The sequence below is a fragment of the Mus musculus genome, chromosome 6, assembly GCF_000001635.26.
Source record: "Mus musculus strain C57BL/6J chromosome 6, GRCm38.p6 C57BL/6J".
Lineage (NCBI taxonomy): Eukaryota > Metazoa > Chordata > Mammalia > Rodentia > Muridae > Mus > Mus musculus.
This window is the reverse complement of record NC_000072.6, coordinates 52,623,939-52,645,328: the sequence shown is the minus strand read 5'-3', so window position 1 is coordinate 52,645,328 and position 21,390 is coordinate 52,623,939. Positions and strand designations below refer to the sequence as shown.

The 21,390-nt window shown below is 40.2% G+C and overlaps 1 protein-coding gene and 1 non-coding gene across 2 annotated transcripts in view; both read left to right on the top strand.

Annotated features, from left to right (window-relative positions):
- Positions 1 to 5,028: 5,028 nt before the first annotated feature.
- The window catches only part of Hibadh (3-hydroxyisobutyrate dehydrogenase), a 94,071-nt gene continuing 77,709 nt past the window's right edge, over positions 5,029 to 21,390 (top strand). The window contains exons 1-2 of the mRNA NM_145567.1: positions 5,029 to 5,168; positions 14,980 to 15,140. Of these exons, the coding sequence (NP_663542.1) occupies positions 5,081 to 5,168; positions 14,980 to 15,140 (249 nt within the window). The 5' untranslated portion in view covers positions 5,029 to 5,080. The remainder of the gene's footprint in view (positions 5,169 to 14,979; positions 15,141 to 21,390) is intronic.
- On the top strand, positions 5,974 to 6,095 carry LOC115490472. Its single transcript, XR_003956587.1, has one exon. It is a non-coding gene; the product is annotated as a small nucleolar RNA SNORA32 (small nucleolar RNA).

Here is a 21,390-nt window from a genome sequence, read left to right as displayed (position 1 = left end):
TGTACCATTGGGTAGTGTGAGTATGTGAGTTTGTTTGCCTACTATTGTGGGGTGTGTGACTGAGTGTGTGAGTGGTGGGAGTGTGTGTATGTGTGTATATGTGTCTACAGTTGGACGGTGTGTGTATTACAGTTGTGTGGTGTGTATGTGTGAGTGTGTATGTTTACAATCGTGTGGTGTATGTGTAAGTATGTGGTATGTATGTGTGTCTACAGTTTGATGGTGCATGTGTATTTGCAATTGGATCATATGTTTGTGTGTGAGTGTATGTGGTGTGTGTGTTTCTATAGTTGAGTGATGTGAGTGTTTGTGTGTGTGCTGTGTATCTACCATTGGGTAGTATATGTAAGTGTGTGTGGGCATCTACAGTTGAGTAGTGTGTGTATGTGTGTGTGTAAGAGTGTATGTGTATGGGTGTTTGTTTATGTATCTGTTTCTAAAGTGGTGTGGTGTATGTGTGTGTTTCTACAGTTGGGTGGTGGGTATGTTCATGTATATATCTACAGTTGTTTGGTGTATGTGAGTGTCTGTGATGTGTGTGTATATACAGCTATGTGGTGTGGGAGTGTATGTGTGTATATATGGATGTGCAGTTAGGTAGTGTGTATATGTATGTATGTATGTATGTGTGTGTATATGTCTATGGCTGGGTGGTATGTGTGTGTGTGTGTGGTGTATATGTGCATGTATATGTGTGTGTCTACAGTTAAGTGGTAAGCTATCTTCTACCCTAACATGCTCTCTGTCTTGCTGAGTTGCCCATGTCTCAGGTTTTACAATAAAAAAGAGTTTTACTGAATACTTTTTGTCTGTGACTCTGGGTATTTTCAAGATTTGGTTGTGAATCCTTTCTCAGTCTAAGGACATTCCCTACTGGGGGCTGTGAGAGAATGAAGAAAAGACAGAGACAAAGGCACATGTGGAAGAAGCAGGGATCAGGTGGGCTGGGCTTTCAGATGGAGAAACAGCAGCACCCCAGAAGCTCAGTGTGTTTATTGTAGAGAGTTGAACAGAGAGGCAGGGCTATTGCATACAGCTGAATCAGAAGGCAGGGTTATTACATACAGATAAACAAGGATGCAGTTTTTATGATATACAGCTGGATCAAGAAAATGTTTCTAGGGCTGGAGAGATGGCTCAGTGGTTAAGAGCACTGACTGCTCTTCTGAAGGTTCTGAGTTCAAGTCCAAGCAAGCACATGGTGGCTCACAACCATCATTGATGAGATCTGATGCCCTCTTCTGGTGTGTCTGAAGACAGCTACAGTACTTACATATAACAATAAATAAATCTTTGGGCTGGAGCAATCGGGGCTGGAGAGAGTAGGGCCGGAGTGAGAGCAGAGGTCCTGAGTTCAATTCCCAGCAACCACATGATGGCTCACAACCACCTGTATATCTACAGTGTACTCATATACAGAAAATAAATAAATAAATCTTTAAAAAAGAAAAAAAAAAAAAAGAAAATGGGGTCTAGCTAACATCTAATCTCAGCAGGAACAGTCTTACTGGGGTGAGGTCTTCAGGCCATAAATATCCAGGGCAGAAAGTTATGGTGGACATTTCTGGACATACTATTAACACCCACAATTGGACCTCAGAGTAAGGCTTTGTCTTTTCCCTCTTGGTCTCACCCTGGGAAGGCTTTGCCATTCCCATGGGGCTGAGGCTAAGGGTCCTTGACATGGCTGTACCCGTATCAACAGCACATGTCCTCTCAGAACTTTACTCAGGGATGAACGAGGAAAAGAAATAAAAGGAGGACATGACTGCTTCGTAGGGGTGGAGGGTTTTATTACAGATAGAAGGCTGAGGCAGAGACATCTGGGAGCGTCCAGAGAGGACATGACCAGTGTACTGAGCAGGGCCATGTAAGGAGAGAGGAGAGGGGAGGGGGGAGAGAGCAAAGGGGAAGAGGGGGAGGAGAGGGGAGAGGGGAGGAGAGGGGAGAGGGGAGAGGAGAGAGGAGGGGAGAGAAAGGAGAGAGGGGAGGGGAGAGGGGAAGAGGGGAGCAAGGGGGAGAGGGGAAAAGAAGGGAGAGGCAAAAGGTAAAAGGACTGTGTAATCAGAATGGTTGGGTTATGTAGGGAAGAGCAGCTGCTGGAAGGGCAGCCCAGCCAGTCAGTCCCTGGGCTGGAGACTTTAAGGTGGAGAGCTAGGTATACCAGCCAGGGTGACCCTAATAGGAACTGAGAGATGCTGGAAGAACTTGATAGCCAGAATCCGCTTTGCTGTTAAAAGGCCCCTCAGCACCTCAGCTAGCCATTTGTCCCAGGGTTGAGACCTAACAAGGCTTCTTCTGGTTCTCTCATTTGGTCCCTCCAGCTCTGGGTCTGGGATATATTAGGTACGTAAAGAGTCATGGGATGGGCAGGGTGCAGAGATGCACACCTTGAAGCCCAGCACTCAGGAGGCAGATACAGGTGGATCTCTAGGAATTCCAGGCCATCCTAGTTTACATAGCAAGTTCCAGGCCAATCCCTGTCTTAAATCCTAGCCTCCTCAACTCCCCGCAAGTCTAACCATAGACAGTAAACTGCCTTTCAAATATAATACAACCTTCAAGTCGTAAGGATTTTAACAAAGTCGCAGTACTTAGGAAAAGCCACCTTTGAAAATCCTTTGTGAAGCAAGTCAGCGCTTCTGGAAGGAGACAATAGTCTGCAGGATATGGGAATAAATTAAAACTATGACTTAGCCCTTTGTGACACTGAAACAAATAGAATCAAACTTTCAATATTGGATGAGTTCCATAGCCAGAGTGAAACCAAAGCAAACTAAACCAAACCACACATAAGAGGTGCTTCCCTTGCTCTCCCACAGTCCCTTATTCTTTCTACTCCTAGGGGGATGGTGTTCACAAGAGTCGGCCTTTTGTAAGAAATAACTCATTTTCAAGAAAAGAGCCCCATAAACAACCCAGAGAAACAAAAACAGTAGCTCACAATAAAAATGACAAAAGCAATCTGATTGGGCGTAAAATCTCAGGAGGACTGGGATATTAACTCAAGGAGCCGCGGAGATGAATTGATGTGTTGTCTCGTGTCGTAAACAGCTCTGCTGTGGGGGTCGGCAGAGCTGGGAAGCAGACTGCACTTCAGCAGTTAAATATAGAAACCTGTAGGGACACATTTATTGCTTGCAGAAAATCCATTCCAGTAAAACCTAAAGAAACCAGAATAGAGAGACATGAAATACTTCAGAAACCAATTAGCCCTATTAGGGATGGAAGCACCAAATCGAAGACTATCCAGTAGCTACGATGTTATTTGTTTGTTTATACTTGTTTTGTTTACTTTCTCTTTACATCTGACTTTCTTTTCTGTTTTTAGGGTGGGGCAGAGGACTGTTTAGAAGGGAATTGGTTTCCTATAGCTCCAGATGGGTCCTTGAACTCCCGTATGGGTTCCTGGGAACATTAATACCATGCCAGAACTCCTGAGCCTGCAAAAAAAAAAAAAAAAAAAAATTGACAATCTTAGTTTTCCTTTTATCAGCCCTGTGGGTGACTAGGAAGAGGCACTTTGCTTTTTAAAGGTCAAACTTGAATCCCTTGATTTTGCTTTTTAGGATGACTGCAGCACAAGGAAAATGAATTAAAACAAGACGAACACAGGTGTTTTTTGTCATTTTGTTTTGTTTTGCTTTTTTTTTTTTTTTTGAGGATGGAAGGTAGGCATCTTGGTTTTCTTATTGCTTGCCCTCCCCCTACCCCCCAAGCCCCATTCTTGCCTCTTGGCCTACTTTTCTTCAAAGGTTACAAGTCTTGTTTTAGTGTACTGAAGATAAAAATTCTCCAGTGGAAATTGAATACTTTGCGATTATCCTCAAGGAACAGATATTCAAATATGTATACTGTCTTACTTAGGGTTTCATTGCTGTGAAAAGACACTATAACCATGGCCACTCTTATAAAAACAAAACCATTTAATTGGGGCTGGCTTACAGTTGCAGTGACCTAGTCTATTGTCATCATGGTGGGGCACATAGCAGCATCCAGGCAGACGTGGCGCTAGAGTTGGTGCTGAGAGTTCTAGGTCTTGATCTGAAAGCAGCAGAAGGGGACTGTGTGCCACACTAGCTGTCGTTTGAGCATATGTAAGACCTCAAAGCTGGTCTCCACAGTGATGCCTTTCCTCCAACAAGGCCACACCTTCTCCAATAAAGTCACACCTCCTATGTGCCAAGCACTCAAACATATGAGTCTATGGGGGCCATGCTTATTTAAGCCACCAAATATACCAAATAGTCAAATAAGGAAAGATCAGCAAAATATCTGTTTTTATAATATACATATATACTACTTCCTGGGTTTAAATGTACCATTAGATTTTGGGTTCAAAAGATGCAGGTTGTAGAAAATTTTAAACATTGACGCATTTCTTGGAACTCAGTAAGTTCCTAGAAATTCTACTCTTCAAAGAGAACAGTGCTATTAAATTACTTCCCTACTACTTTTCAAATACGACTGGAAAAACCATTGAGTTGTATATCACATAGATTTCAGTTATTACACACATGGTAGATTCTGTGATTGTGTTTCAACAGACGCTGAAAATATATATGTTAACCCTGGGAGGTCCATGTATTTATTACTGAAGTTAAAAATGAGTCCCTATACTAGGAAACACAACATTTCTGCTCTTTCCTTTAATACTGCAGTAGCTGCGGTTCTTGTCTGGGAGGAAGAAAAACAATTAGCAGCCCAGTGAAGAGGCAGTTGCTCAGTGCAGGTGCTCGGAGGAGGCGGTAGTGAGCGACAGCCACCGCCTCCCACACACCCCTCAGCTTTTGGGTAAACAAGAATTCTCTCACCCAAAGGTTGTAAATTCAGCAGGAGCCGGAGGCAAGGCAGGGCGTCTATGGATTTCGGGATCCTGATTGGACTGTTCCCGACTCCGGCCACGCCTCTCAACACAGTGCTCCGCCCCGCGCTGGGCGGAGTCCAAGCCGAGCAAGGAGAGCGCGTGCGCGAGCTGTCCTTACGGAGGTGCGGGCCATCCCGGCTGCGCACACTCGTAGTTCACAGGCCGTGTGTGAGGCGGCGGAGGTCACGGCGCGGAGGCGGGGCGGGGGACAGCATGGCAGCCTCCTTGGGGTTCCGGGGAGCAGCCTCCGGCCTCTGGTACTGGAGCGGCCGGCGGCGGCCCGTGGGCAGCCTTGCAGCGGGTAAGGACCTCGCGCCCCATCTGCTCTTCTTCCTCTGGTCATCCGAGGAGGGCTTTTCGCCCGAAGGGCTGCGGTTGGTTTGAGGGTAAAAGCGACAATTGTGGTCGCCTCCTAGGCCTGGGCCCCCTTGTAACTGCCTCCTGAGCCGTCAGCCTTCCACTCCTGCCCTATGCCCGGCTCCAGATTGTTCAGCGTTTCCTCTGCGGGACCCAGGAACAGCTTGTGATGAAGGGAGGAATGTTTGGGTCCCTGGCGTGCGCTTTGGATTTGGGGCTCCTAGGACATTTGGAGGGCTCAGCTCCAGAGGTGACCCCACCGCACCCACCTCTGGGACCCCTGGCCTTCCAGCTCCCTGGCTTCACCCTAAGCGGGGGCTCCCTCAGACTTCAAGGCCTAATTTGTGTTTTAACTACTCTAGTCGGTGGCATGGCGGTATCCTAGAAATCCAGCAAAGTTTGTCACCCTTGACCAGCAAGCAGAGCGAACTCCATTATGAAATGGAGTTGTGCTGCCTCAAAGTGGTGGACTTTTGTCGAAATATTAACCACAATTCTTTGCCTCAAAGTTGTGTCTATAACCTAACCGACTACTATGCTGTGCTGCAAGTATGGAAAGTGACCAGGTTTTAAGCTTTTAGAGCGACATGAATATCTGAGAACTGCTTTTCACATGAGGATCTCCCAAGGCCTTAGAATGAGTAAATTGGGACTTCTCCAACAAGATCCAGGAAGTACCCCTTGTTTCTCCCTGACTCTTGGATTTTCTAGGACATCAAGACACCTCTTTAATTAAGAATTGGTTGAAATGGTCATTACCAAGGCTTTTAGAATGCAGTTTCTCATTTGCTGTGGACATGACCATAAAGAAAAATTCCCATGAGGGTTTTCATATGCTACTTGTCTAGCAGTTAACCTGTTGGGAACATGTGTTGAAAAAAAAAATTGGTTGATTTGTGGGAGATACCGAAGGATTTTTTTTTTTAAATGTAAAAGTTTATTTTAACAATGTGCTGGTTAGCACTATCATATACAGGACTAGCAAACAAAACACCGTTGCCTTTGCTTAGCATGCAGGAGGCTCTGGATTCAGGGTGCTTGTGTTCACTTGTTTTAATTTTTGTGTAAGAAATATGTTGGGAGTTGATTTCTGAGCAGCTCCCAGTCTTTGCCCTCAGGAAAAACTTATGAAATTTCTTTCTGCTTTGGAAGAGCATTTGTGTGCAATAGGTAGCAGATGACAGATAAGGAATTGTGATTAGCCAGATGCAAACACATGATTTTGGATATAATTTTTTTCTTTTTAAAAACACTTTGAAGGGAGCAGCAGTTTTCTTATCAGTGTACAACATTTTGAGATCTGATTAGTTCAGGATGATATATTTGCTGTTTAGTGTTTTTACAAGGTGACTAATGATAGTTTCTTGAACCATTCATGTACCTTTTAAGGGTTATGAAAGTTCTTACAATTCATGATAGGAGAGTCTGAGGCCAAAGCTTATAATCCTATGCTCTGACAGCAGGAAGGACCTGTCTCCCTGGTGCTGGGTAAACTGCCTTACCAAGCCATCTTGTGCTTGGGCTGCTCTGGCCCAAAGGCATGTGTCTATGAACAATTAATTTTAAGAAAAAGTTCTTTAGTGATGTCTTTGAAACACTCAAACAATCCCTTTTTACTTTGGAGTTATTTTAAATTAGTTATTTTAAACTAATATTAATGACAAATAGTAAACTAATTACAAAAAATGTTAATTTTTTTTGAGATTTAAATCTTTTCTAAAAATTGGGGAAAATACCTCATCTCCATGCAACTTTGAAGTGTAGGAAAATGTAGAAAAGGAACCATGTTCAATTACTAATACTTGATGTTCTGAATTCTGTGGAGGGATTTGCCTCCATATTATGTTTAAGCTATTTATAGAGAATAGTTGATAGTGTTATAAAGACCCATGTACTTTTTAAAAAATGAGACTTACAAGGTGTCAACTTATGGCAGCTGTAATACATTTAATGCATACCAGAAGAAACAGAGAAAATAATTTCTTTCCTGTTTCATAATTCATTTAATAAGCAAATTTTGTATTTTTTATAAATATTTTTTATTACGTATTTTCCTCAATTATATTTGTATTTTTTAAAAAAGATAATTGTACTTAGCTTTAGGTCTATTTTTTAAAGAGGACACACACACACACACACTTTCTTCAACTAACTTATTGGGACTCCTCAACATGTACATAGAAAAATTGTATCAGGACATTTTTAAAGACCACTTGACCAAAGGTGGGGTGGGAAATTGAATAGCACTGTATATAGAGTTGCAAATACTAAGTTTAAAAAACTACAGATGCCTTTTGTGTATGTGCTTGTATTTCTTGTATGTTTAGATTTAAGCTTTTTTTTCCTCACAGTTTTATCCATAATACAGCAATTTGTGATTATATTCACCCACATTCCCCTCTGTTCTACCTCCTCCTTTCCCTCTGAACCCCTTCTTGCCAGCCTGTTCCCCAGTCACACCATTCACAAAATGATAACCCTTCCAGCAACACCCATTAGCAGGCAGAAGCACTACAGGAAGGGTGGGTCCTCATGGGACCACCTCTGTGCATGATGGCCTGTTGAAGGGTCAGGTGACCACGATTGTAGCAGCTGGGTGGTGTCTGGATGGTCTTGTTCTGTGGCATTCCTCATCATCCTCTCACTCTTCAGCGCCCATGGTCCGCGATGTTCCCTGAGGCTAGGGGAGGAGAAGTGATAATGGTTTTGTAGAATGTACTCCACTTTTTTAAAAAAAAGATTTGAATCTCAAAAAAAGTTAACATTTTTGAGGTTAGTTTACTATTTGTCATTATTATTAATTTATATAAACACTGGCATTTAAAATAATTCCAAAGCAAACCTCAAGTCCAACTCTGAGGTTGTAACCTCAGAGTAATCAAGTATATAATGTTACTGTTTTCCATTTACATTAGCGTCACTTAGTTTGGGACATGCAGGTCTGAAAGTTACATGTGGCCTTGGGACTAAAGTTGACCTTGAACTTACAAGAGTACCCACCGAGAAATACTTATTACTGAAGTAACGTGAGACCTTCCCAGAGTCCGCCATCATCCTTAGCTGAGGAACTTTTACTGTTAAGGCAAACAGTGTTTGTTACATTATTGTATGCAACAGAGGACAAAATTTGCTTATTAAATGTGCGTACCGCGGTTCTTTCTTAGCCAGTTGTGCTTGTTTCACTTCCAAGAGTCACTCACCATTAAACACAGGCTGAAAATACTACATGGAAAGATATTTTGGGATCAACCACATTTGTATAACTTCAAAACATGTTATAAATTTTCTATATTATCGTGATTATTTTTATTTGTCTCTTACTGTGCCTAATTTATAAATTAAGCTTTATTATGGGATATATACATATATATTTATGAATTAAGATTCATCATGGGGTGTATATATATTATATACATTATTTTCTGCATATTATTATATATATAGGAAAACATGTTTGACATTGTAATTTCAGACATCTTAATTTCAAACTATTTCCTTCAGATAAAGGAAGAACACAATCTTATGACACAATGAAAAATCCATTTAGAAGCTTTAAATGATTATTTTTGTATAATGAAGTAAACTTTTCCTTATGACTTTATAGTTTTTAATAGTTTTTTTATAGTCTATATTCATGTGTTCCTTTGATTAGGTAGATTTTGAAAATGTAAGATAATTTTTTTTTTTTTTACAGATAGCAGACTGATTTCTGGTAGCCAAGTTACCAAGATATAATAACTTTGCTCCTATTACATAATCTGTAAATTTAAAAACCAGTGTTGCCAAATTTTCTAACCAGTTTCTCCACCAATCAGCTAGCATCAGCTTTATGCTGACTGTGTTTTGTTTTGTTTTGTTTTGTTTTGTTTTTTTCCGGCTTGATTTTATCTGGCATCTGACATGGCTGTCTCTGCACACTGCTGTTAAGATAGGTGGGTTTCTCTTGTAGGTTTGCAGGTGTTTCTAGAGTCCCACTAAATTCCCTGGGAGCCCTGAACCTTTGGGAGTCAATTCTGTGCGCCAAGTACTCCATCAGAAGCTCCCTTCACTGGAAGACGTCACTCCCCAAGTGACTCCTGCTGCCTTTAATCTGTCTCTTCCTTCTAACCCACTAGGTTAAAAAGGCCGTTGGGTGTAGGACTTGTTCCTCAGTGGCACTTTCTGACCCTTCTAATACAAGTAGCTACTGTTTACTGACTGTCATGTGCTAGGCATTGTTTAATGTTTTACATATCTTATTTCAAATAATCTTTACAGTAACCTTCTGATGTTGTTGGTTCTGTTGTTGATAAAGACATCTAGAGGAGTTAGTAACTTTATGCTTCAAGGGCTTACAACCAAAGGTGACTTTACATGGACCTCCTAAACTCAGAATTTAAATGTGATCATAACCAATGAGCAACTTTCCTTTGGGCAATACTTATACCAATTTCATTTCTTGTCTTGCCCCAATGATGAAATGAAGAGAGCTAAGCCCATCACTGACAACCTGTTATGATTGATGCTCAGATAGTTAGCCCAGATAACATAGGCCTCCTCGTTCTTGGCTCCTTAGCATCTGCAGCGAAGGTCTGCACTGTCCCCTCAGCTCTTGGATTCTGTCACTTGGAGTTTCACAAGAACTAGTCTTTTGGTAGATAGTCTGTGCCTCTTGCCTGCTAGCATTTTGCCTGTTTGCCTGTTTTACACCCAGCCCTTTGACACTTTGTTCACACTAGACAAATGATTTGTTCCTTCATTTCATTAAGCACCTCTCTAGCTTTTATCCAGTCTGAAATTCATTTATAAACAGGAATTTTACTGATACCTTTGTTAATCTTAATTTTTTTAAATCTCTTGCTCAAATTCTGAGTATTACGTATGTCCCTCAGGTAGTAATATTGAGGGTTATAGAAGTTTGCTCATTATTTGCAATGCTTTCATTAACCCTTGGTTCACTTCTTATTACATTTTTCACGGCACTTCCATGTATTGGCAGGATTGGTAGCCCTGGACTAGACAGTATCTGAATCTGGGATGAGGAACGTCAGAGAGTTAACCTGTGTAATGGTTACAACCCAGCTCACCTTTGCCGAGTCCACTTTATCACACTGTGACTCTGTAGCTGCTTCAGACCTGCTTATATTCCTGTGTGCCCATTTAGCGAAACCTCTTTAGAGCTAGAACTCATTCACATAGCACTTAACATCCACTGTGCCAGTACCTTTATTTCCTTTTCTTACAAAAGTAGTTATAAAGGTTAAATGTATATAGTTAAATCAGACACATGACTCTTACCACTTGAACTATGATGACTGTTTTTTTAAAATATATCCATACAAAACCCAGGAAAATAAGTCCATATATTTTTTTCACTGCATATTCTTGTGTTAATGTTTTGCATCTTGCTATTTTTCTTTGGGTTTTATCCTGGAGGCTTTTCCTCTGCCTTAGACAGATAGATCATGGTAGGACAGGACAGAAAGATAGACAATTAAGGACCTGTGGGAGGAAAAGAGCCTCCTCACTCGGGGATCTGCTTAAAACTTTCTGACAGATGAGTCAAGATGGTGGAAATCCTGCAAGGCTGCACTCGTACATGCAGAGCTAAAGCTAACTCATGTTTGCTAAGAGGGGCAGCCGATCTTCTCTAGGACCAGCCCTCTGATAGGTTATCCAGTCCTGAGTGGTCAACTCTAACAAATGGAGTAATCAGGCTGCACTTACATATGTGCATGCGCATGCATGTGTGCAGGTAACAGTAATTAAAGGAGATCATGAACTTGAGTGAATGTAAGGGGCACATGAGCTGGAGATGGGGAAAAGGAAGGGCAGAAATGAAGTAATATAGTCCTCATGTATAAAATTCTCAAAATTTAAAAATGTTACTTTTCTGAAAAAAAAAGAAAGAAATCCAGCATAATTAACATTTTCAGTGACGATTACCTTTAAGAGACATTATACCTTTTATGTAGAAGTGTTTCAAGTAAAACTTAAGATGACATATTTAAAGCCTAAACATATTAATAACCTTCATGTGTGGTCTTTTTCCTTTTCTCAACTGTAAGCCTGAAGTTTTCAATTGCAATGGGAATTCACAAGAATTCCCACTTACAGTGAAAGATATGTGCTGACCTGTGTATGTAGGCCTTGTGACTCCGGTTTTTACCTTACCAGATTTCAGTCCTATTCAGTCCACCTCTGGAGCCACTCTAGAATCTCATTTATGGAAAGAAGGAAAGGGGGAGGGATGTTAACAACCTTTGAGATGTAACTTGAGAGCCACCAAAATCATACACGTGACAGCTGTGGGTTGGTGTGTTTTGTCCTTTCTATGAGTGCCTCTCTAATAACCACTGTGCTTGGATTTATGTTAAATTCTCTTAGTAAGTCAAGAATCCTACCCAAGCTTCCCCCAGTTGGGAGTTCTGAAAGGAACACAGGCTGCAGCAGGTGCAAGTGTGGAGCCCCACAAATATAAGAGTAATATTTCATTGCTTTGGGTTAGTGTGAATTATTGTGAATTAAGTACTCTACTAATATGTTTTTAGTTATTTCATTTTTTTCTGCTGTAATAAACAGTGCTATAATAAACTGTTTGTGTGGTTCAGAGCTTAGTGTATATCAGGACCCTGCAAATGATAGTCCATATTCATGTATCTGTTTTTATAAATAAAATTTATGTGAGAGCTAAGGCTTAGTAGATGAGCACTTGCCATGCAAGACTGAGGACCCAGATTTGGACCCCAAGAAGCATACACATAAGAGCTGCATGGATGTGGTGGCCTACCTCTAACAAGCTCGCTGGCTCCCCATCACTCCCAAGCTATGACTAGGCTAGCCTAATCAAAAGGCTCACAGTTCAGGAGATCTGTAAATAAATACATAAAGTGGAGAGGGATCTGGAAAGACATCAAATGTCAATCTCTGTTCTCTATATGCACCCACACATGTGTGAACATTCACATACACTTGATACTCAAAAACTCTTGTATTTGAATCAGCCATGCACTTTTGTTTATTATTTATGGCTATTTTTAAACTAGAATAGATGAATGGAATAGTTCCTTATGGCTTACAAAGCTGAAAGTAATTTATACTGATCCTTTTAAGACAAAGTTTATAACCCTTGTAAATTTCTAGAAAGTAGAATTGCTGAGTCAAAAATTGTTTTAAATTAAAATGTAGATAGATTTTCAAAAAGGCTGATCTGATATATTTAATAATGTATGAGAACACTCATTTCCATAAATCCTCACTTGCTGATGATAGTTTTTGTTCAAACTTCGGTTCATTCAGTAGTTAAAGAGTAGTGTCATATTTCTTTTCTCTAATTATAACAAGTTGAATATATTTTCATAGTATTTTTTCTGAAGATAATTGACATTTTCTGTTGTCATTTTGTGATTTCTGCCTACCTGGGTCATTCATAGATATAGTTGGGATTTTAAAATTATTCAGGTGTGAATAGTGCTGTTTATATTGGGTGCTAGCAGTCCCTCCTTAGTTACTTCGTTTTTCGTCGTCTATAATAGTTTTTATGTGTAAATATGTTAGTTTTCACCTCGTGAAAAAACTCCAATTGAGAAGTACTAAGTAATATAGGGAATTCTGAGTAGTCTTTTGTGTAGAGTTCAGAGTTTATTATTTTTGTCATTTCCTTTATTTCCACTTACATATATCCTTATCCAGCTTGCATCCCTTGAAAGACAGTAGCAGCCACCATAATATTTCCTGCTATTTTAGTGTGCATCTCAGAAGAGTGAGGACGTTCCATGTTTCTAGACCAAATGATCATAAAGAGTTTCAAGTCCTAAGGTTGAACTTCTGTGAAACCATAAGATGCAAGTGTGTTCAGAAGCCACAGCTAGCTTCTGGCACTGCAAAACCAAAAGCAGCTCAAACAAACCCAAACACTAAGTCAGGCCTTGGCCATTTTCCTTACGCTTGCTAAGCATCTGGGTTCCCAAGTGAAAGAAGATAAATGATGACGCTTATCAATAAAGAGCTTAGGTAACTGTGTCTGGCATAAATATTAACTGTTAACTGTTTATTTCTTCTGGCTTTCCTTGTTTCTTGATTGTACTATTCCCTTTTCTTTTCTTTTCTTTTTTTTTTTTTTTAAGATTTATTTATTTATTATATGTAAGTACACTGTAGCTGTCTTCAGACACACCAGAAGAGGGCATCAGATTTCATTACAGATGGTTGTGAGCCATCATGTGGTTGCTGGGATTTGAACTCAGGGCCTCTGGAAGAGCAGTCAGTGCTCTTAACTGCTAGACCATCTCTCTAGTGCTTGTTTTTTGTTTTTTGTTTTTGTTTTTGTTTTGTTTTGTTTTTTTGTTTTTTTCAAGACAGGGTTTCTCTGTACAGCCCTGGCTGTCCTGGAACTCACTTTGTAGACCAGGCTGGCCTCGAACTCAGAAATCCGCCTGTCTCTGCCTCCCGAGTGCTGGGATTAAAGGCGTGCGCCACCATGCCCGGCTATTCCCTTTTCTTTATGTTCCCTTCCTGTTCTGTTTGAAACTTGATCCACTTTAAAATACACAAGTTAAATGTACTTTCTTAATATTTTCAAACCATGAATTCTGTACCACCATTTTTTTTAACAATATTCTCGCCTGTCTTATATTAATGTTTTATTGTGTTTATGTCCTCTTGGATTTTAAGGTTATTGCAAGGCAAGGATTGTATCTCATTTGTGTTCAGTGGTTCCGTCTAGTGTATACCTGTAATGCCAACACCGGGCAGCTGAGATTGGAGGATCAGAGTTTGAGGCTGCCCTCTGGCATAGCACATAGAGGTGTCTACTTAATGCTTGTGGTGTATGTGAGTCCTCACTCTTCCTTGTCGTGCTTGTTACTGTCTCACTTAGGGTAGTTGCTATTAAACTAACTGCCCTTAAAATGCAGGGTTCCTTGCTTGTAATGTTTCTGGATTGTTAAATTGCACCTTTCTAACTTGAACACAGTGGTTTGATGTAATAGTGCTCCATTTTCTCTTTTTGTTAATTTGCTTATGGGCATGAGCGCTCGTATATAAAATGTACTTCTCATTCTATTTCATTTTAAATTAAAATTTCAATTAGGTGTCATTTCTCTGTATTTGAACCTCCATGGGCAATAAAGAACAAGGGCTCCTGTCACACACAGCAAACGTAGCATTGGCACCGTGATGTTGCACAGGAAGGACACGCTTGATGGAAGTGGTAGGGTCAGTGGTGAAGAGGAACTCAATAAACTGCTAACCCAGTTGAGGTTTTTTTCTTAAGCATAGAGCTTCAAATAATTTGCCTTTAGGATCTCACTGTACTCACATACACTCATGGTGAGTCGGAACACTTGAGAGGATTTGAAACTTAAAAATGGCTGAGCTTAGTTGTCACACAGAGTCTCAAAACCACAGTCATTGAAAGAGAAAGGAAGAATAAGACCTGTAAATGCTAGGGCAAGTGGAGCTCTTTCTAATTCTTTCAGTAGATTATCAACTTTTCAGGGGCAAGTACTGTGTCTTGTGTCTTTTTAAAACCCTGTCAGTATTTCATGCAGTGCACCTTTAGTGAGTGGTATTTGTTCAACGTCACTGTGAAATGGAGAAAGTGTATTTAATGTTATTTCCAAGGTGAGGCAAAGCTTTCTTACCCTCTAAAGCACTTGTTTATGAGGTTAAGCCAATTTTTTTGATTATTATTTTTAGCATATATGAATATTTTGCCTACATGCATGTATGTGTACCACAAATTACTTTTTTATTTATAAATGTATTGAAATCAGTGTGTTCTAGGTCAATGGCTTCTAAGACTCCAGTTGGATTCATTGGACTGGGAAACATGGGAAATCCAATGGCAAAAAATCTCATGAAACATGGCTATCCACTCATCCTCTATGACGTGTTCCCTGATGTATGCAAGGAGTTTAAAGAGGCTGGGGAACAGGTAAGGCTTGGCTCTGGATTTGCTTTAGATTTTGTTTTTAAATTTTTTTTTTTTTTTAATCAAAGAAGCAAGTACTTCTTAGAAGCATACCCAACAGAGTTGTAAAACCTAATTGTTGCTGTCTTTCATTTTTAATTTAATATCAGGTCAACATCTGGATCCACATCAAAAGAGCAGCAGAGCTGCCGAGAGGGGTCTGTTTTCTGCTAGGTGGCCAGGGCATTGCCTGTTCAGTCATTTCCTGAGATAATATCATCTTTGATTATGTTGATGAAACACTTATTTTGTGGAATTAGCCTTCTTGTTAGATTAAGTCAGGGATAATTGTCTTAGGACAGGAATCTGCTTTGGGACTTAAGCTTTGCCCGAGTCCCTGATCAAATACTTAAATTTTGTCTTAATGGGAGAAGTTGTTCCCTCAGCTGGTTTCCACATCTGTGAAATGTGAATGATGACTAACTTCTGTGTCATTAGATTATCAAACTCAGAGGAGAATATATGTGAATGAACTTTATAAATATCGCATGGCAGCACTCTGAGTCCATCATTAGTTATTGACTGTAAACCAGGAGACAGCCTAAAAACATTGTGGGCTGTAATATGGAGCTGAGTTATGATTGAGTGGTAGTATGTTGCTTTTAGGCTGCCATTTACATTTCAAGAACTGGGGTACTAGAGTTTATCATGTTTTATGATAGCGTCTGCCTGGTAAGTCTTGTTCTGTTTGGATTTGTCAAAGTTTATTAGTAACTCAGATGATAAGAGATCATTTTTTTTTTAGCCTCTGAATTTAACAGATATGCTCTTTTTACAATATGAAGGAAATTTTGCACAAGTCATAGAATGATAACTAAGGGCAAGATAAGGTCCTGGGACTGGAAGCTTCCAAGAAACAGAAAACTGTGAGAACAGAATAAAGCAGAACAATAGACATGTGGATTACTATCGACGCAAACACTGAGACACGCAACCCTGAGAAAGAAAATGGGTTTGGTGACTTAGAAGAGCCCTTGTCTTTCGTGGCCATGCTCTGTGCACTGTCTGACTCTGGTGGTACTGCATGCATGAGAAGGTGACTGAAATCTTGGGGCTTTTCAGTGTCGCTCTGAAGCTGCTCTTGCTCACGTGGTCTGAGGAGACTGACATCACACTCCTTGGGGCTCTGGGCTGAAGTGAAGTAACCTAGACTCTTAGCATAACTTTCTGGAACGATCTGATGACTTACTTTACTAAGAGACCGAGAAGAAGGTGACCTTTTATTATCTTTAATATGATAAGTACTCCAAGTTGGTTTGTCTGGAGTTAAATCAGTTAGTAGCTAATTGATTGAAGGAGATAGTATTAATTTTGGGTATAACACTGATATTTGATGTTCATCACTATATGGTGACATGTGTTTGCAAATGCTGCTAGAACTCTAAATTAAGGGAATGTGTTAAATACAGAAGTTGGGCAGAAAGCAAGGTAGAGGTTGAATGGAGACCCTCCAGCGGATTAGAAGTAAGAACTGGCAGAGCACAAACTCAGGGGCTTTAAAATGCCCACACCGTTGTCCGTCCTCCCATGCCTCTAGAATATATATATACATACATACATACATGTATGTATGTATGTATGTATGTATTCTATAGCTTACTTTGGAACAACTGAAGTGGTTGTCACTGCATTCTATATCTTTCAGTTTTTCCTAGACTTCCAGAACTTTCTTGTGTTCTGCCTGAGTTATTGACTTCTCTGAAGTTACCCCTCTGACTCTATTCTATTCCCCAATGACATTCTTGTTCTTTACTAATTTTAGGTAGGCCTGAGGAAAGACTATCTTCATAGGCTTGTCTAGGAATAAGGGAAACATTAACACTTTAAAAGGAAAAACAAGGAACCTAATATTTAGTTAGAAACTGCTATATCTGGGCCCTTACTCTCAGCTCTCCAAGCATTTGGATTATGGGATTGTAACACAACAAAGAGCAGCTCTGCACTCTGATTTTGTTTTTGTTTTGTTTTGTTTGTTTTAAGTTTTATTCATTTTTAAGTATGCCTATGTGTGAGAGAGTGCAATGCCCTCAGAGACTAGGAGTGGGGTCAGATCTGAAGCTAGCTGCTCTCCTCGGGTTATTCAATGAGTTCATAGTAGGAGCCAAGGACTGAACAAAGGTGTAGTTTTGACACCTTTGAATTACAAGATGCACAGCTACTAATTAATAAAAGTTAATGTATAAGGCATTTGTCAGTATGCAGCATGGCTTTGTTTTTGCTCTGAATTGTAGCTACTACTTGTCTGTTTATAAACTGAATAATTGGTATAAGTTGCCTGAATTTTTAAAACATCAGTAATGCCAAATCATAAATTGTATATGCTTTTCCTCTTTTCCACATGCTTCTTGTACTTTGAAGAGTGTTGGAATAATAATTATTCTTTACAATAAGTTGTTTAGTGGATAGCAGTGGTTGAAAAGTGGCCCCAGAAGGGTGTCTTATACAAATCAAAAGGAAACACAAGGACTAGAGAGATGGTGTAGCAGTTAAGAGCACTTACTCTTACAGAGGACCTAGGTTCAATTTCCAGCAACCACATGATGGCTTACAGCTGTCTGAAACTCCAGTTCCAGGGGATATGATACCCTCTTCTGACCTCATTGGCCATTAGGAACATACATGTTGCACAGACATACATGTAAGCGAAAGACTTACATACATAATGAGATAAAATGATGTAAATAAATAAATAAGTAAATAAATGATAGTGCAATAGTGAATCTTTATGATCTAGAATTTGGCAAAGGATTCTTAGCTATAACAGCATGAGCTTGTGTAACAAAATTAATAGGTAAATTGCAATTCACTGGCATTAAAATTTGCTTGATCTAAATAACACCAGTAAACTAAAAAGATAATTCACCATGAAACGTCTAAAATATTTACATGTCATATATTTATTTGATAAGGGACTTGTATCTAAAATTCATAAAGGAATCTTACAACTTAACCATTAAAGACAAGTAATTAAATGGGCAAAGGATCTGAACTTCAAGGCAGTTAGATGAAAGAGGCCAGAGAAGCATGAAAAGGATATACTAGTCTAGCCATGAGGAGGAGGACCATGGGCGCTGGGACAGTCAGAATGAAGAATCCAGCAGACAAAGCAGAACACACCTTTCTATTGTGGTAATGCAGGGAAATTGGGAAACTCAACAATGGTGGCAGAAGATAAAATGACTCAGCCATTTCGGAAGACAAGTCTGGGGAGTGTCTCAGATAATGAAGCATAGAGCTATGATATGACTGAAGAGTTCTTACTGTGTGTGGTGTACTTGAGTGTATCTTCACGTGTGTGTGTAGCCTGTCTTCCTCTATCATTGCCCCACCTAGACTAAACCGGAGGTCACTGATTTACCTGCCTTTCTCTGCCTCTCCAACCTCTGCTGGGCTTTTAAATGCATACTGGAATACCTGGCTTTTACTTGGGTACTGGAGGTCTAAACCAAGGGGCATACAGTAGTATGGAAGAACTTTATTCATTTAGCTGTTTGTCTCCCCACTTCCTGGCCTAGCGATAAAAGAGAACCTAGATCTAAGCTAGGCATAAGGGAGCACGCTTTTAATCCCAGCGCTGGGGAGGCAGAGGCAGGTGGAACTCTGTGAGTTCAAGGTGAGGTCCAGCGCAGCCAGAGCTACATAGTCAGACCATGTCTCAAGAAACAAAACAATACAACCCCCTCCCAAAGTGACAGCAACAGAAAACAAACCTGTGTCTATACCCAGGAGAAATGAAAACATATATTTACACAGAACTTTCTGTATAACAGTATTGTTCATAATAGCTAAGAAATGGAAACAATACCCATGTATATCAGTGGATGAATGGGTAGATGAAGTGTCATATATGTACTGGAATGTTATCTAGGAATTAAGGGGAAAAGGTGCTGATATTTACTGTGTTGCAGATGAACTAAGCACACTAAATTAAAGAAATTAAAGAAGCCAGTTGCAAAAGACCATGCTCTAAGCATCTCTTATTATCTGAAAAAAAAAAAAAATGAAGAGAATGCTAGTTGCTTAGTGCTTGGAGAAGACAAGCAGCCTTGGGCATAGAGGAGTGGCGGGTGGTGGCTCATGGATATACAGTTTCTTTTTGAAGAGATTAAACACTTGACTGGTAATGGTTACTCTTATCTGGGAATATAATGAAAGCCAACCAATTATTCATTCAGTCTAAATGGGAAAATTGTATAATGTGTGTATCAGTGAAGCCATTTAAAAATGAGAGCCAGGGGCCTAGCTAGTGGCAGGTGAGAACCAGGACTAAGGGTCACGGCAAGGAAGAAGACACAGCCAGAGGAGAATGCTGGGAAGAGGGAGGCAGACATTGCTGTTGTGTTGCTGCCAGTCATGGAATGCCACCAGCCATCGAAGTGGAAGAAGCAAAGAAAGAGCCTGGAGGGAGAGTGGTCCCGCCGACACCTTGTTTTCAGACTCAGACCTCTGCCTTCCAGCTCTGCGAATTCATTTCTGTTCTTCTGACACTATTGTGGAGTGTCTAGAGTAGAGTATAACAGAGCACTGGCTACAGGAGGCATTGGCTTGGAACCTGCCTTTGACGTTTAGTTAGCTGTGCAGTCTTTGGCAAGCTTTTTTGGTTTTTCTCTTTGTCAACTCGTTTCCTAATGCATAGAATAAGAACAGATCTTTTCATATAGTTGTTAAAACAGAGTTTAGCACATAAATACTATTTTAGTGTTAGCTGAAAATTCATGTAAGCCATGTTCCCATCTCTGCTATACAAATCTACTGATAAGTCACTGGTTGAACAGCTGTTTCTTGAGTATATTCAGAGTGCCAGGAACTAGAACTCTTTCCTGAATGAAGCACAGTCTTTACTACCTTGAGACCCAGTAGTAGGTAATACATTATCAGAACACACACACAGTAGAACTCTAAATAGGGAAGTTGAATGTAAAAGTAGAAGAGGTATTAGTCTGTTTTAGATGTATCACATTTGTGAAATGGCATATAAGGTTCTTTGTGGAGGCTGAGAGAAGAGTATGAACAATTTATTCACAGTAAGAATGAGGACAAAGGAATCCTCTCCTCTCCTCTCCTCTCTTCTCCTCTCCCCTCCCCTCCCCTCCCCTCCCCTCCCCTCTTCTTTCTCTCTCTCTCTCTCTCTCTCTCTCTCTCTCTTTCTATTAAGTTAAAGCTTTATTCAGGCTCTGAGCTTCCAGACTGTTCCCAAGTGAAAGTAATGTAGCACCCCAAGAAGGAATCTGAATTTTTAAAAAATTTATTTATTTTATATATATAAGTACACTGTCACTTTTGCTGTCTTCAGACACACCAGCAGAGGGCATCGGATCCCATTACAGATGGTTGTGAGCCACCATGTGGTTGCTGGGAATTGAACTCAGGACCTCTGGAAGAGCAGCAGTCAGTGCTCTTAACCCCTGAGCCATCTCTCCAGCCAGAGGAATCGTTTAAGAGCCTCAGTCTCCATTTCTTAGGAGGTTTTTGCTTTTGGCCAACAGATAAAACTTGAGTATCTGTCTCGTGGCTTTCTATCAGAATTATAATTTGACTATAATAAAATGCCAAGAGTGTTTTTGAGGAGAGGGAGACAGGTACCAACACTTAACACTTCATTTCTGATAGAGAACTACAGAGGCTAACGTTGTGTATAATCTTTGCTTACCATCCAACGCTAGTGATGTCATCTGAAACGAAAGTTATGAGGACAGGTTTCTGAGACTTAGAAGGTCCCAGGACAGATTCAGTGACCAGGTTTTCTCCTTTCCACTTCCTTGTGATGTGTAAGTGGATAGAAAGAGATGATGATGTCAGACTCATTTTACAGTGACCAGCTTTCCTGGAATTGAAGGTTACTGGATATTAATAAATTGTATGTTGGAGGTAGAAGCTAAGTTAGGTATTTTGTTGTTGTCTTGTAAGAGGGCGCATAGGGTTCTCTGGAGGTGAGGGCAGGAGAGTAGGTAGGATTCAGTCAGGTTAAGAATGAGGACAAATGTGTCATTTCTTTAAAAAGCAGAGCCTCAGTCTTCATTTGTTAGGAGCCTTCCTCTGAATCCCTGAGCGACATCAGATCTGCAACCCTCTTGTTAACACAAGTCTTCTTGAGTTTTAGGATTACAGGAATTAATGCAATGTCTTATATTTGGGAAGCTGAAGCCAGAGCGGTTAAATGATTTGCACATTTAAGTAGATTGCATACTACTTGGCTGAGGTGCAACTAAACCTG